This window comes from Microtus pennsylvanicus, chromosome 1, assembly GCF_037038515.1.
Source record: "Microtus pennsylvanicus isolate mMicPen1 chromosome 1, mMicPen1.hap1, whole genome shotgun sequence".
Lineage (NCBI taxonomy): Eukaryota > Metazoa > Chordata > Mammalia > Rodentia > Cricetidae > Microtus > Microtus pennsylvanicus.
The window spans coordinates 139,320,259-139,334,391 of record NC_134579.1 but is presented as its reverse complement, the minus strand read 5'-3'; the positions used below and the strand labels follow the sequence as shown (position 1 = coordinate 139,334,391).

At 52.4% G+C, this 14,133-nt stretch overlaps 1 protein-coding gene across 1 annotated transcript in view; it reads left to right on the top strand.

Annotated features, from left to right (window-relative positions):
- Megf8 (multiple EGF like domains 8) overlaps positions 1-14,133 on the top strand; it is a 47,999-nt gene that overhangs the window by 18,429 nt on the left and 15,437 nt on the right. Inside the window, exons 15-30 of the mRNA XM_075988554.1 lie at positions 468-704; positions 1,443-1,561; positions 1,643-1,774; positions 1,861-1,974; positions 2,211-2,459; positions 2,925-3,124; positions 3,419-3,629; positions 3,726-3,975; positions 4,612-4,744; positions 7,273-7,520; positions 7,608-7,718; positions 7,855-7,973; positions 8,189-8,396; positions 9,079-9,259; positions 9,778-9,941; positions 10,471-10,615. Coding sequence (XP_075844669.1) covers positions 468-704; positions 1,443-1,561; positions 1,643-1,774; positions 1,861-1,974; positions 2,211-2,459; positions 2,925-3,124; positions 3,419-3,629; positions 3,726-3,975; positions 4,612-4,744; positions 7,273-7,520; positions 7,608-7,718; positions 7,855-7,973; positions 8,189-8,396; positions 9,079-9,259; positions 9,778-9,941; positions 10,471-10,615 — 2,821 coding nt within the window. The remainder of the gene's footprint in view (positions 1-467; positions 705-1,442; positions 1,562-1,642; positions 1,775-1,860; positions 1,975-2,210; positions 2,460-2,924; positions 3,125-3,418; positions 3,630-3,725; positions 3,976-4,611; positions 4,745-7,272; positions 7,521-7,607; positions 7,719-7,854; positions 7,974-8,188; positions 8,397-9,078; positions 9,260-9,777; positions 9,942-10,470; positions 10,616-14,133) is intronic.

The window sequence follows — 14,133 nt, the reverse complement described above, 5'->3', positions numbered from 1 at the left end:
CCAGCCCCTCACTGGGGGATTCTAGGCAGGGGCTCTACCACTGAGCCACACCCCAGCCCCTCACTGGGGAGATTCTAGGCAGGGGCTCTACCACTGAGTCCCACCCCCAGCCCCTCACTGGGGGATTCTAGGCAGGGGCTCTACCACTGAGTCACACCCCAGCCCCTCACTGGGGGATTCTAGGCAGGGGCTCTATCCTTGTGCCCCCTCCAACCTCTCATTTGTGGATTCTAGACAAGTGCTTTACTCCTGAGGTACACCTAATCCCCACTCATTCCGTCCTCTCTCCAGATCTGACTCCTCCCTGACCCCTGTCCTCTACTCTTTGACCTCTAGAGTCCTTCAGACCCTGCCCCTTTCCTGTGCCAGTTTCCTGAGTTGTCATTGTAGTTCTCATTGTAGTTCTCATGCGGTCACAACCTCCAGTTGACCCCAAACCCGACTCCTTCCTGTGTGCCCTGCCCCAGGAGATCTCCTTCTTCTTCTTGGAGCCCTACCGCTCTTCGGCCTGCACCTCCTACTCCTCCTGCCTAGGCTGCCTGGCTGATCAGGGCTGCGGCTGGTGCCTCAACAGTGCCACCTGTCACCTGCGCCAGGGAGGGGCCCACTGTGAGGATGACGGGACCGGCGAGTCCCTGCTGGTGCTGGTACCTGCCCTCTGTCCACTCTGTGAGGAGCATCGAGACTGCCATGCTTGCACCCAGGTGTCTGCTGGGATAGGTTCCCTTAGAGGTGACACAGACAGTAGAGGGGTCTTGGTGAGGGCAGATGGTAGGGAGTAGAGGAGGTGGGACTGGAAGAGATGGGCACCTGGGAGTTGGAGTATGCCCCGTGGCAGAGGTCAGAAAAATCATTGAGCATTCTTCACCAGGGGGAGGTGGATGTTTGCCCCTTGACTGTCATCAGCCTGGAGAAAGTGGTCAGGCCTGCTAGCTCCAGCTGGGGACATCCAGCTTCCTCTGCTTTGCTGCCCGTTTCTAGGGACAGTTTGTTCCAGTGATCTGCAGGGAGGCCATGGGTCCCAGACTCTCCTGGTCATTCAGTCCGGTGCAGAGCTGTGTTTCATTGGCTAGAAATTGATCCTTTTTCTTTTTGATACTCAGTCTTGCTATTTAGCGTGGGTTGGCCTCCAACTCATGATCCTTTTGCCTCCATCTCCCAAGTGCTGGGTTTACTGGCATGTGGCACCATGTTGGACTGCCAGTTGGGTTTTGTGTTGGCTCCTGGTCTAGTGGCTGAGGTTGCCTTTTTCCCCCCTTAAATCTACCTGCCCTCCCACTCCTGACAGAAGTGCCGTTATCCAGAGAGGTGAAGTGAAGGCTAGGTAGACAGACTCATGGCTGTGGCTGAAGATGGTTGCAGGTGGACCAGGGGCAGGAGGGAGTGGCCACTGGATTCTGGGCAGATGATGGCTGAGTTCTGACCTTGTCCCCCCACCCCAGGACCCCTTCTGTGAGTGGCATCAGAGCACCAGCCGCAAAGGGGATGCAGCATGCAGCCGGCGAGGCCGCGGTCGAGGTGCTCTGAAGAATCCAGAGGAATGCCCCCCACTCTGTAGCCAGTGAGTCCAGCTAGGACTGGGAGGGGGCGGGCGTGCATGGGGGTGTGGGCTGCGGTGACCTGGGCCTGCTTTCACCCGCAGACGCCTGACCTGTGAGGACTGCCTGGCCAACTCTAGCCAGTGTGCCTGGTGCCAGTCCACGCACACCTGCTTCCTGTTTGCTGCCTACCTGGCCCGGTACCCACATGGGGGCTGCCGTGGCTGGGACGACAGGTACGCTAAAGGGTTGGACTAATGAGGTGGAGCTCCCAGCAGGGGAATGTCCTGGGCTCTGACCCCTAGCCCTTGTCACTCTGCAGTGTGCATTCAGAGCCACGGTGCAGGAGCTGCGGTGGCTTCCTGACTTGTCACGAGTGTCTGCAGAGCCACGAATGTGGTTGGTGTGGCAATGAAGACAACCCCACTCTGGGACGGTGAGGGACTTGGCTGGTTGGGTGGGTCTCCTGGCTCTCCCAGCTAAATGTTTTTAATGACTGGTTTCTCTGCCCTGTTTCCGTCCTCTGTCCTGTAACTGCCCTCCTATTTCCTTATTGCCATCTGTGTCTTCTCCTTTGCTTTCCTGCTCTCTTTCCTGTCTCTTCCTGTCTGTCACTGTTCCCTGTTGTCTCGTATTTCTATATTGTACCCCCTCTGATCTCTCACCCCACAGGTGCCTACAAGGGGACTTCTCTGGACCGCTGGGTGGGGGGAACTGCTCCTTGTGGGTGGGAGAAGGCCTGGGACTGCCTGTGGCTCTCCCTGCCCGCTGGGCTTATGCCCGCTGTCCAGACGTAGATGAATGCCGCCTGGGCCTGGCGAGGTGTCACCCACGGGCGACCTGCCTGAACACGCCTCTCAGCTATGAGTGTCACTGCCAGCGTGGATACCAGGGCGATGGCATCACACACTGTAACCGCACGTGAGTGAGATGTGGGTTGCCATAAAAATGTTGCCTCAGGGCTGGAGCTCAAGATAGAGGGAGGAAGCCATCATGGTACTGGGCTCTCAGTAGAACTGGTATCCCCAGTTAGCATGGAGTTTTCACCTTGCAGAAGGACCTCAGTGGAATAGCAGGATGCCCGAGGTAACCTTTTACCATAGGAACAGGATGCACCTGGGTTGTGGGCCATAACCTTCAGAATTGCCGTGGAGATGGAAGAGGACCTAGTTAGAAGGGAGTTTTCCTAGTGGTGCTATGTGGTTTCTATGGAGACAGGTATCGCTATGTGTGATAGGGTTGTCTTGGAAACAGGTTTACTTAAACAGCACAGGACCATGGGAAGAAGCAGCTGCTAGTGAGAGTGTTGCAGTGGGTGGAGAGGGTGGGGTGCTTTGAGGACTCTGCACCCATCAGTTCTCCTCCACCTCCGCCATGATTCTTTAGGTGCCTGGAAGACTGTGGCCACGGTGTGTGTAGCGGTCCCCCAGACTTCACTTGCATGTGTGACCTCGGTTGGACCTCTGATCTGCCCCCACCCACACCTGCCCCAGGACCCCCTGCCCCACGTTGCTCTCGAGACTGTGGCTGCAACTTCCACAGCCACTGCCGTAGGCGGGGACCTGGCTTCTGTGATGAGTGCCAGGGTAAGCCACCGTGGTCTGAGTCTCATGGTCAGCCTTGCAGGAACACCCCACTCTCCTTTTTAGGACTCCAGCTTCTTCCTCTCCGAGTCTCTCTGAAGGTTGTGTTGTGACCCCTGCCATAGTCCCTGCTCCTGTCCCATCTCTCTGATCTGGCCTCACTCCCCTCTTTAGAGGCTTGCTGTTTCTTCCCTAGCCTAGGCCTTGTTTGACTCTTTGAAGCAGCTTGGGAGGGGGTCTGGACCCCTTCATGTCCTTGCTCTTGACTTTGTATCCTACCTCCTGGGACCTCCACAGATTGGACATGGGGGGAGCATTGTGAGCGGTGCCGGCCTGGCAGTTTTGGCAATGCAACGGGCTCTGGTGGCTGCCGACCCTGCCAGTGTAACGGGCATGGAGACCCACGCCGTGGCCACTGTGATAACCTCACTGGTCTCTGCTTCTGCCAGGACCATACTGAGGGGGCCCATTGTCAGATCTGCTCTCCAGGATATTATGGGGACCCCCGGTAAGTCAAGAACCCATGGGGCTGGGCAGAGAGGGGTTAGGGACTCCATGGGGTGAGACAGGAGTGTGGTGACACTGTCTCTCCTCTGTTCTGCAGAGCTGGCGGATCCTGCTTCCGGGAGTGTGGGGGTCGTGCCCTCCTCACCAATGTGTCCTCAGTGGCTCTGGGCTCCCGCCGCTTTGGGGGACTGCTGCCTTCAGGTGGTGGGGCAGCAAGAGCTGGACCTGGCCTCTCCTACTGCGTGTGGGTTGTCTCAGCCACAGAAGTGCTACAGCCCTGTGCTCCTGGGACTCTCTGTCCCCCACTCACTCTAACCTTCTCTCCAGACAGCAGCACCCCCTGCACTGTGAGCACTGAGGGGACTAGGGTTCAGTTTATAAGTCAGAACCATGTCCCCTTCCCAATCTGGACCCCCTAAATAGATCCTGACCCCATCATTGGTTTGTTTGTTTGATCCTGCATGTCTAAAACTGTTTGTCGGGTCATCTGGCCCTTTGTTCTCGGCTCTAAGATCCTCCCATTTCCCAGTTCTTTTCTGTTTCCTGAGCTCCTGCCTCTCATTCTTCAGATCCTCCAGCACCTCCTCCCAGACCAGCAGGGTCAGTTCTTACACCTCTGTGCCCGCCCTGGTTCATTAGAAGTGACTTCCACTACTGTGTATTGAGGGAGAGGTTTGGTGCCAGGGTGTCTGGTTTGTTAGCTGTGTCTGCTTTAGACACAGGATGGGAGGGGCAGCCTCCGTGCTGCAGACGTAATGGTCGACCCTGTGTGTTCAGATAGTCCATTCCCTAGATTCACATGGCTTTCTCCCATTCTCATTTTCTCATGTTCTCTCTCTGGTGTAGACTCTTAACGTAGAGCCTAGACTCACAGTGAACTCACAGTCTGCCTTACCTCCCGTGTAGCTGAGATTGGAAGCACATTTACTGCACTCCCCCAGCCTCCACGCAGATCCATAACTCTTGTTTCTGGACCTTTTTAGCTGAGCTACGTCCTGGCCTTTGATGGGTTCCCACGCTTCCTGGACACTGGTGTCGTGCAGTCAGACCGGAGCCTCATTGCTGCCTTCTGTGGCCAGCGGCGGGACAGACCCCTCACGGTGCAGGCTTTGTCTGGTATGGGAGCTTGATGGAGTGGGATCGGTTTGTCTTGGGCATCTCCTCATCCTTCAGTGTTGGCACAGAATCCAGGCCAGGGTCCCTTGGGTGCTAGGCACATTCTCTCCCTCTGGGCCCCATTTCTAGCTCTCACTGGTGGATTCTAGTCAGGTGTTTTCTCTCCAGCTCCATCTCAACCCTCGTTCTGAGCTTTTATTTTTTTTTCTTTTTAAACTGGGTTTTGTATCCCATGCTTCTGCACCGATCACTGATTGGGCATAGGACCTGGGTCCCAGCTCAGGGACTGACGTGGGTTGCAGGTGACAGCACTCCTTTCTCTCCTGGACTGTGCTGGAGAGAAACAGAACTTTGCTGGCCAGGCTGGTTCTGGAGAAAGGGACAAGTAGGGTCTGTCTGTGAGGCACTTCCACTGTCGCTGGTGACCCTTGCACTTCTCAACCAGAGTTGTGTTCCTTGGGGGACATTTGACAATGTCTGGACACATTTTGAATGACAGTGAGGGATACTTCTGTCATCTGGCAGGTAGACACAGATGCCACCGTTCACAAGAGTGTTCACATCAAAGAATTGCCCAACCCTCAGCAGCCACCTGGCTGAGAGGAGGAGAAACTTAGGAGATGAAGACGCGGGAGAGGGAGTACCCAGGAAGACCTGGTCTCCTGTGCTGCTTTTAGCAGCTCAGCTGTTGGGACTGGAGAAAAGGGTGGATTGGAGCCAGTTTGCTGTAGCATGTGTGCAACCCAGGCCATAAGGGACTCTCGCACTGAGTTGGCCTGAGTCAGACATGGGTACATGTGCTCCCTCATGGACTGGGGAGGGGGACAAACTGCCTCTTTGACTGTGCAGTGGGCAGGAATGGGCCCTGTCTCACCTTGGGAGCTGGAGCCAGGCAAAACTTCTTTCTTTCTTTCTTTCTTTCTTTCTTTCTTTCTTTCTTTCTTTCTTTTATTTTTATTTTTTTGAGACAGGGTTCCTCTGTAGCTTTGGAACCTGTCCTGGAACTAGCTTTTGTAGCCAGGTTGGCCTTGAACTCACTGAGATCCACTTGCCTCTGCCCCCCAGAGTGCTGGGATTAAAGGTGTGCACCACCACTGCCTGGCCCAGGCAAAGCTTCTTTAAAGAGGGGAATTGGGCTAGAAGCGAGGTCAGAGGCATGGGAGGGCAGCTTTTCCAGGCAGAGGAGTAGCAGGAGCCAGGCTCTGAGAGCAGGCTGGAGGGGCCAGTGCTAGGGTGTACAGGATGGCAACAGTAGGAGATCCTGAGTTCAGAGGAGTCTCTAGGGCCCTCGTACCAGGAAGGAAGTGTTTTTATTTGAAATAAGGTCTCACTATGAAGGCTAGGGTCGCTCAAACTCATTGCAGTCTTGTTTCTTCAGCTTCCCTAGTAATGGAATTGTTACAGGGGTAAGCCACTGTGTCTGCTCTCATTTCCTCCATTCCTTCCTTTGTTGAGTCAGGGTTGGTCTCAGCCTAGGTCAGCCTCGGTCAGTGTAGTTGAGGATGACCTTGAACTCCTGCATCTCCCTGGTGTTGGGATAATGGGTGTGCACCTCCCTGCCAGGTTTTATGTGGTGCTGAGAACTGAACCCAGGCCTGTGTCCATGCTAGGCAAGCATTCCACAACCTGAGCCAGCTACATCTTAGCGACTGGCTTTTTCTTTTTGTTGCTCAGAATGGCCTTGAACTCCCGAGGCTCCTGAGTGCTGGGATTGCCGGTGTGCACCACTGCAGTTCTATGTCTCAGGAGAGCTGCTCTTGCTGAAGAGCACTGGGAACTGTGGGAGGTTTGCAGATTCACTGCTGTAAAGATTTCAAGGGCTGCTGGAGGGTAGGTAGAACATCAGGCAGCCAGGAGGCATTGGGGGATGCTACTGGTGTCCAGGGAGATGAGACACAAGTTCAGTGACAGCTTGAAACATAGCAAGCAGTGGCTAAATAGAAATCTAGGCTTTATTTTTTGATTGTGTGTGTGTGTGTGTGTGTGTGTGTGTGGTGGCAGGGATAATCCATGGGCCTGTATAGGGTAGGTCCTTAGCCTAAGATTTAATTTGAAAATGGCTGGAATTTAGAGCCAGGTGTGGTGGCGCACTCCTGTAATCCTAGCCCTTGGGAGGAAGAGGCAGGAGGATCAGGAGCTCAAGGTTCTCCTCAGCAACAGAGTGAGTTCAGGGCCAGCCCTAGCTACACAAGACCTTTCTAAAAGACAACCTCCCCACTCAAAACTTAAGTGTCTTGCTGGGCAGTGGTGGTGCGTGCCTTTAATCCCAGCAGTCTGACGGCACAGGCAGGTGGTTCTCTTGAGTTTGAGACCAGCCTGGTCTACAGAGCGAGTTCCAGGACAGCCAGGACTACATAGAGAACTCCTGTCTTGGAAAAAAAACTCAAAAACCTAAAGTGTGTGGAACCTGATAGACTGGGTAGGGGGGCTATGTGTAAATGCGGGTTTTCACGGTGGTCCTTGTTCGCCAGAATGGCATCAGTGCCCAGACTGGGGCTCCAGCCAGCCCCCCACCTCTTCTCCCACAGGGCTACTTGTGTTGCACTGGGAGGCCAATGGCTCCTCGTCCTGGGGCTTCAACGCTTCTGTGGGCTCTGCCCGATGTGGATCAGGGGGTCCTGGCAGCTGCCCTGTTCCTCAGGAATGTGTGCCCCAGGATGGGGCTGCAGGTGCTGGGCTCTGCCGCTGTCCCCAGGGCTGGGCTGGCCCTCACTGCCGCATGGCTCTGTGTCCTGAGAACTGCAATGCCCACACCGGGGCAGGAATCTGTAACCAGGTACAGGTGGGACAGGTGGAATGGGAACTGCCAGGTGGGGTGGAGTGATGTTCAGGGCTCCTCTGAGCTTCTTTCTGCTGTCCCCAGAGCCTAGGCGTATGCATCTGTGCTGAGGGCTTTGGGGGCCCAGACTGTGCCACAAAGCTGGATGGTGGACAGTTGGTCTGGGAGACGCTCATGGACAGCCGCCTCTCAGCTGTGAGTTAGAGCAACATTTTGTCCTGTGGGTCAGTCTTCCACCTCTCTTCTTGGGAGTGCCCGTAAACCCTCCACCTAGGGCTGGCACTTTGTCATGACCCTGACCTGACCTCCAGCATCCTCATTCCCACTCCAGGACACTGCTAGCCGCTTCCTCCACCGCCTGGGACACACTATGGTAGAGGGACCTGATGCCACCTTGTGGATGTTTGGGGGCCTAGGTCTGCCCCAGGGCCTGCTGGGAAACCTGTACAGGTAAGGACAGCTCAGATGTCTGTTAACTGGCTCACCCTAGTGATTGCAGGAAAACCTCTTGGGTGAGGGACACCTCAAAGGTGGTGGGGACACTTGTTATAGGAAACTCACCTGACTGTGGGTACCAGGGGATCGGCCCAAAGGGGTGCTAGGACATCTTTAAGGATGTGGGGAGTGTGACTGCTTAGAAAAACATGTTCTGATCTTGGCTCCAGGTATTCAGTCAGTGAGCGCAGGTGGACACAGATGCTGCAAGGAGCTGAGGACGGGGGCCCAGGCCCGTCACCCCGCTCCTTCCATGCAGCTGCCTACGTGCCTGCTGGCCGTGGTGCCATGTATCTACTGGGGGGCCTCACAGCTGGGGGTGTTACTCGTGACTTCTGGGTCCTTAACCTCACTACCCTGCAGTGGAGACAGGAGAAGGTAAGCCTCTGTCTCCACCCTAACCCTGTCCTCACAATAGGTCCAACAGTTCCTTTGAGTTTCATTACCAGAGGGATCTGTCCTCAGGGTTTCAACAGAAGTGTGGGAATAGTGTCTGGGAGTGTATCTTAGTGGTAGAGCCCCTGTCTAGAATCCCCCAGTGAGGCGTGGGAGTGTATCTATCTCAGTGGTAGAGCCCCTGCCTAGAATACCCCAGTGAGGGGCTGGAGGTGTGGCTCAGTGGTAGAGCCCTGCCTAGAATCCCCCAGTGAGGGGCTGGGGTGTGGCTCAGTGGTAGTTCCTTTGTTTAGCTTACACCAGGTCCTGGGATCAATCCCTAGCACCACGGTAGGGTAGGGAGTTGTGAAATTGAATTTACTGGTTAACCTAGGTTAAATATTTGTAGTTACAAGCTGATCCCTGGACAAGGGCCTGGGACACTCCGGTTGGCCTATGGGCTGTAGTTCCACCCAACTACAGAGAGAACAGAGGAGTAATTATGGACTTTTGGTTATGCCTGGAGAAGTGGGTATGGAGTGGGCAGAAGCTACCTGGGCCCTGGCAGGCCAGGGTCTGCACAGTCCTGTGGAGTTCTACTCCTTAGCTGGGGCTGATCTTATGTCTCCGTAAAGCGAGTCTTCCTCCACCCCTTTGGGTAACACTATAGTCCTCTATCTTACAGGCTCCTCAGAACATGGAATTGCCGGCTGTTGCTGGTCACACCCTTACCGCCCGTCGAGGCCTTTCTCTGCTCTTGGTGGGTGGCTACTCTCCCGAAAATGGCTTCAACCAGCAGTTGTTGGAGTACCAGCTGGCAACTGGCACCTGGGTATCTGGAGCCCAGAGTGGGACACCTCCAACAGGTGGGGCTGCCATGGAAACTGTCTGGACTGTACTTAAGCTTCTGGTCTCCTCCCACATTCTGGTCACGGCTCATTGTATTTAAAAAAACAAAAAGCCAAAACCCAAAAAACTCGTTGCTGTCTTTTGGCTCCAGGTAGCTTTCCAGGGACACAACTTTGGCGTGTTCAGTTTCTCTGCTTACCTCCCTTAGCTTGGCTGCCATCTCCTTCCCCAGGTCCTAAGATCTGCAACTCTCAGGGGCTCTTTTTTCCTTTCTGTCCTCTCCCCTGTGTCTCCTGCAGCCTTGACCACCACCTGTCAGACATTCTGCCACCCTGCCTCCCTTCTCCTGCCGTGTGACATCTTCCCAACCATTGGCTATCCTTCCTAGGGCTGTCTCCTAGACCCTAAGGAGAGGGAAAGAATGAAGGTCTCCCCAAGTCTCTGGCCACAGGGCCATTCAGGAAGGGATCAGGGGACATTCCTGGCTGCCAGCCATTCCTTCCCTGCCATCTCTGTGGTCCTTCTGCCCCTCCAGGTCTCTATGGTCATTCTGCAGTCTACCACGAGGCCACTGACTCCCTCTATGTGTTTGGAGGTTTCCGCTTCCATGTGGAACTGGCAGCGCCTTCCCCGGAGCTCTACTCTCTGCATTGTCCTGACCGCACCTGGAGCTTGCTTGCACCTTCTCAGGGGGCAAAGGTTAGGACAGCTGGCTATAGCCACAGAAGGGAGGTTCCCCAAGCACTGGCTTTCCCCACCCAGATTCCTGCCTCCTGTTCCTTCCTTTCAGTCCCCTGTGCCGAACTATGATAATGGCAAGAATCCTTGGCCAGGAAATCAGAGGCATGGTTTCTGCCCCAGCACCACCCTGACAGATCCCCTCCCCTTCTTCAGCCCCCCATCTATGGTATCCTGTAACCTCTGCCTTATAAGTCTACGGAGCCCGGTGTGGGGGAGCAGGAACCTGTCAGTGCTGGTAGGGACAGTTACATGTGATGTACACATGTCCCTAAGCCCCTCTGGGGCAGAGGGGATAGAGACCAAGTTTAGAGAAAACAGAGTAGGTTGTGGGGCCCAAGGATGGTACTCCAGAATTTTCCTTTAGAAGAAGGTGAAGACAGAGGTTGAGGCAGGAGGGACATTTATGGGTGGCAGGTAGGTTGGGAAGGAGCATATGGAGCCAAGGGTGGGACCCTGACAGGCCTGTCCTATATATGTCTCCCAACAGCCCCGTCCCCGGCTTTTCCATGCTTCAGCTCTGTTAGGAGACACCATGGTGGTCCTTGGGGGGCGCTCAGACCCTGATGAATTCAGCAGTGATGTTCTGCTCTACCAGGTCAACTGCAACACCTGGCTCCTGCCTGACCTCACACGTGAGTCCCTGTTGCTATCCCCAGGAGGCTGGGAGACATCCATGTGGAGCCCTGTCCATGGTCTGGGGAGTCACTCAGGCCTCTTAGCATCCATCAGCAAAGTCTTCTTCCCTCCATATATCTAGAGATCACAGAGTTACTATCTTATGTATGTTTGTATGTATGTATGTGTGTGTTTTTTTTAATATTTATTTATTATGTATACAATATTCTCTCTGTGTGCATGTTTGCAGGCCAGAAGAGGGCACCAGACCTCTTTACAGATGGTTGTGAGCCATCATGTGGTTTCCGGGAATTGAACTCAGGACCTTTGGAAGAGCAGGCAATGCTCTTAACCACTGAGCCATCTCTCCAGCCCATATGTGTGTGTGTTTATGTGCACATGTAGCACACGTGTGGTGGTTAGAGGTAACTTGAAGGAGTTGGTTCTCTCCTTTCACATGTGGGACCTGAGAATTGAACTCAGGTCATCAGGCTTGGTGGCTGGTGAATACTTTTCACCACTGAGCCATGTCATGGATTCTTTCTTTTTTTCTTAGAATGGTTTGTTTTGTTTATTTAATGTTTTGTTATTTTGACACATAGTCCTACTATGTCAGTTTGGCTGACCTGGACTCACTCTGTAGGCCAGCCTGGCCTTGAACTCACAGAGATCCACCTATCTCAATCCTGAGTGCTGGGATTAAAGGTGTGAGCCACCACAGAAATATTTTTTTTTATTCTGGTTGGAAAAGTAATAGTAATCATTGTACATAATTTATAAAATAGGAAGAAAAACAAAAGCTCTTAGCAACAACCACAGTTTTCAGTGGAAAGTATCTGTTGACTGAGATTTCTGTCCTGCCTGGTCCTGCAGTCATTCAGTCCCAAAGAAACACACAGAGGCCTGCGTTAATTATAAACTGGTTGGCCTGTTAGCTCAGGCTTTCTTATTAATTAACTCTTACGCTGGGCTGTGGTGGTGCACGCCTTTAATCCCAGCACTGGGGAGGCAGAGGCAGGAGGATCTCTGTGAGTTCGAGACCAGTCTGGGCTACAAGAGCTAGTTCCAGGACAGGCTCCAAAACTACAGAGAAACCCTGTCTCGAAAACAAACAAACAAAACAAAAACTCTTACAACTTACATTGGCCCATAATTCTTGTCTGTGCTAGCCATGTGGCTTGGTACGTTTTATCAGTGAGGCATTCTCCTCTTGCTTCCTCCTGGTCTGGGTGACGGCTGCAGACTGAGGCTTTCTTCTTCCCAGAGTTCTCCTGTTCTGGTTGCCCCGCCTATACTTCTTGCCTGGCTACTGGCATTTTGTTTCACCAATACAAGTGACAAGTCTTTACAGAGTATAAGACCATTGTCCCACAGCCAAGTATCCTTCTAGGTTTTCTGTTTTTTTTTTTTTTTTTTTTTTTTTTTGTTTTTTGTTTTTCGAGACAGGGTTTCTCTGTGGTTTTGGAGCCTGTCCTGGAACTAGCTCTTGTAGACCAGGCTGGTCTCGAACTCACAGAGATCCGCCTGCCTCTGCCTCCCGAGTGCTGGGCTTCTAGGTTTTCTGTTCACAGCTTAGGAGTAGGCTTAAATAATGGATATTCTAGGGACTGGAGAGATGGCTTAGCAGCTACGAATGCTTTCTGTGTATCCATAAAGACTAGAGTTCAGATCTCAGCACCCACATAGCAAGTTGAGTGTCACACACATGCTTGTTAACCTCAGCTCCAAAGCAAGCAGGAGGGAAACTCAGGTTCAAAGTTCAGGGAGAGACCCTGCCTCAAAGGACACCTGAGAGAATGGACACACTTATATACACACACACACATACACACTCACATTCACACACTCACACACACATACATGCACATTCATACACCCCCCCCACATACTCACACATACACACTCACAATTCATACACTCATACACACACTTATACATTCACACACACACTCCCAATCACACACATACACACACGCCCACACTCACACACATTCATACACAATAATCTTTTAAAAATTGGAAGTTTAAATATGTTGAAATGCAGAATGTACTATAGAATAAATTTTACTTTTTTTTTTTTAAATATTTATTTATTATATTATGTGTATATTACATTCCTTCCGCGTGTGCCTGCAAGCCAGAAGGGGGCGCCAGGTCTCATTATAGATGGCTGTAAGCCACCATGTGGTTGCTGGGAATTGAACTCAGGACCTCTGGAAGAGCAGTCAGTGCTCTTAACCTCTGAGCCATCTCTCCAGCCCCTAAATTTTACTTTTTTGAAGCTCAAAAAAAAAACCTTCCGAAATAAACAGACAAAACCTCAGTGCTGTTTATTTACTTACTATTATATTTTTAATACCCAGAGTGCAGTAATTATATGTTAGTGGAAGAATACAAGTTGGGGGACGTCTAGATAGCTTAGAACCGGAAAGGAATTTGTTTTTTGTAATAAGCAAAATGTTGACACTCAGACCTTGCACGTACAAGGTCTATCACTGGTAGATTTTAGGCAAGTGCTCTAGGACTGAGCCATGTCCCCACCCCTCATTGGTGGATTCTAGGCAAGCACTCTATCCCTGAGCCACACCCCCACCCCCCAGCTCCTAGCCCTAGAAACTCCACAACCCATACTGCTCCTTGTAAACCTGGCTTCATTCTCCCCATCTGCTTCCCTCTCCCCAAGGAGCATAGGAATGTGCTGTGCATCACGTCCAACTCTGTTCTCACCAACATGGACAGGCCTGTCCTCCTACATCCAACTCTGTTCTCACCAACATCGACGGGCCTGTCCTCCTACATCCAACTCTGTTCTCACCAACATCGACGGGTCCTGTCCTCCCACATCCAACTCTGTTCTCACCAACATCGACGGGTCCTGTCCTCCCGCATCCAACTCTGTTCTCACCAACATCGACGGGCCTGTCCTCCCGCATCCAACTCTGTTCTCACCAACATCGACAGGGCCCTGTCCTCTCACATCTTGTCTCCTTGGCCATATAGGCAGGATTTTGGATAAATGCCCCACCACTGAGCCACACCCCCAGCCCCTCACTGGTATTTTTGAGATAGGGGTTCTATTGCTGAGCCACACCTCCCGCCCTCACTGATGAATGTCCAACGTGAGCTCTGTTGCTAAATCATGACCTCAGACCCTCTCTAACGTTTTCATTTCTTTGTGTACTGTGTAGCGGCTTACGTTTCTAGAACCTATGTTCTCTGTGTTTTCGCCTTCCCTTTTTCCATTCTCGCCCTCTCTAATTTCCTTTTACTCTGAATCAACCTTTCTAAGATTCATTCTATCTTGGATTAAAAAAACCCAGATATTAATTTATGTAATATGAAATTTAAACCATTTAAAATGGTCAATAGAGCTTGGTGTGTAGCCAAGTGGCAGAGTGCTTGCTTGGCATTGGCTTCAGTTCCTAGCAGTGTACAAGCGCACGCATGCATGCACACACACATACATACACACTCACATACAAATAAATTATTATTCTGGTGGCATTTAGAGCTTTTACTGTCACATAGCTTTTAG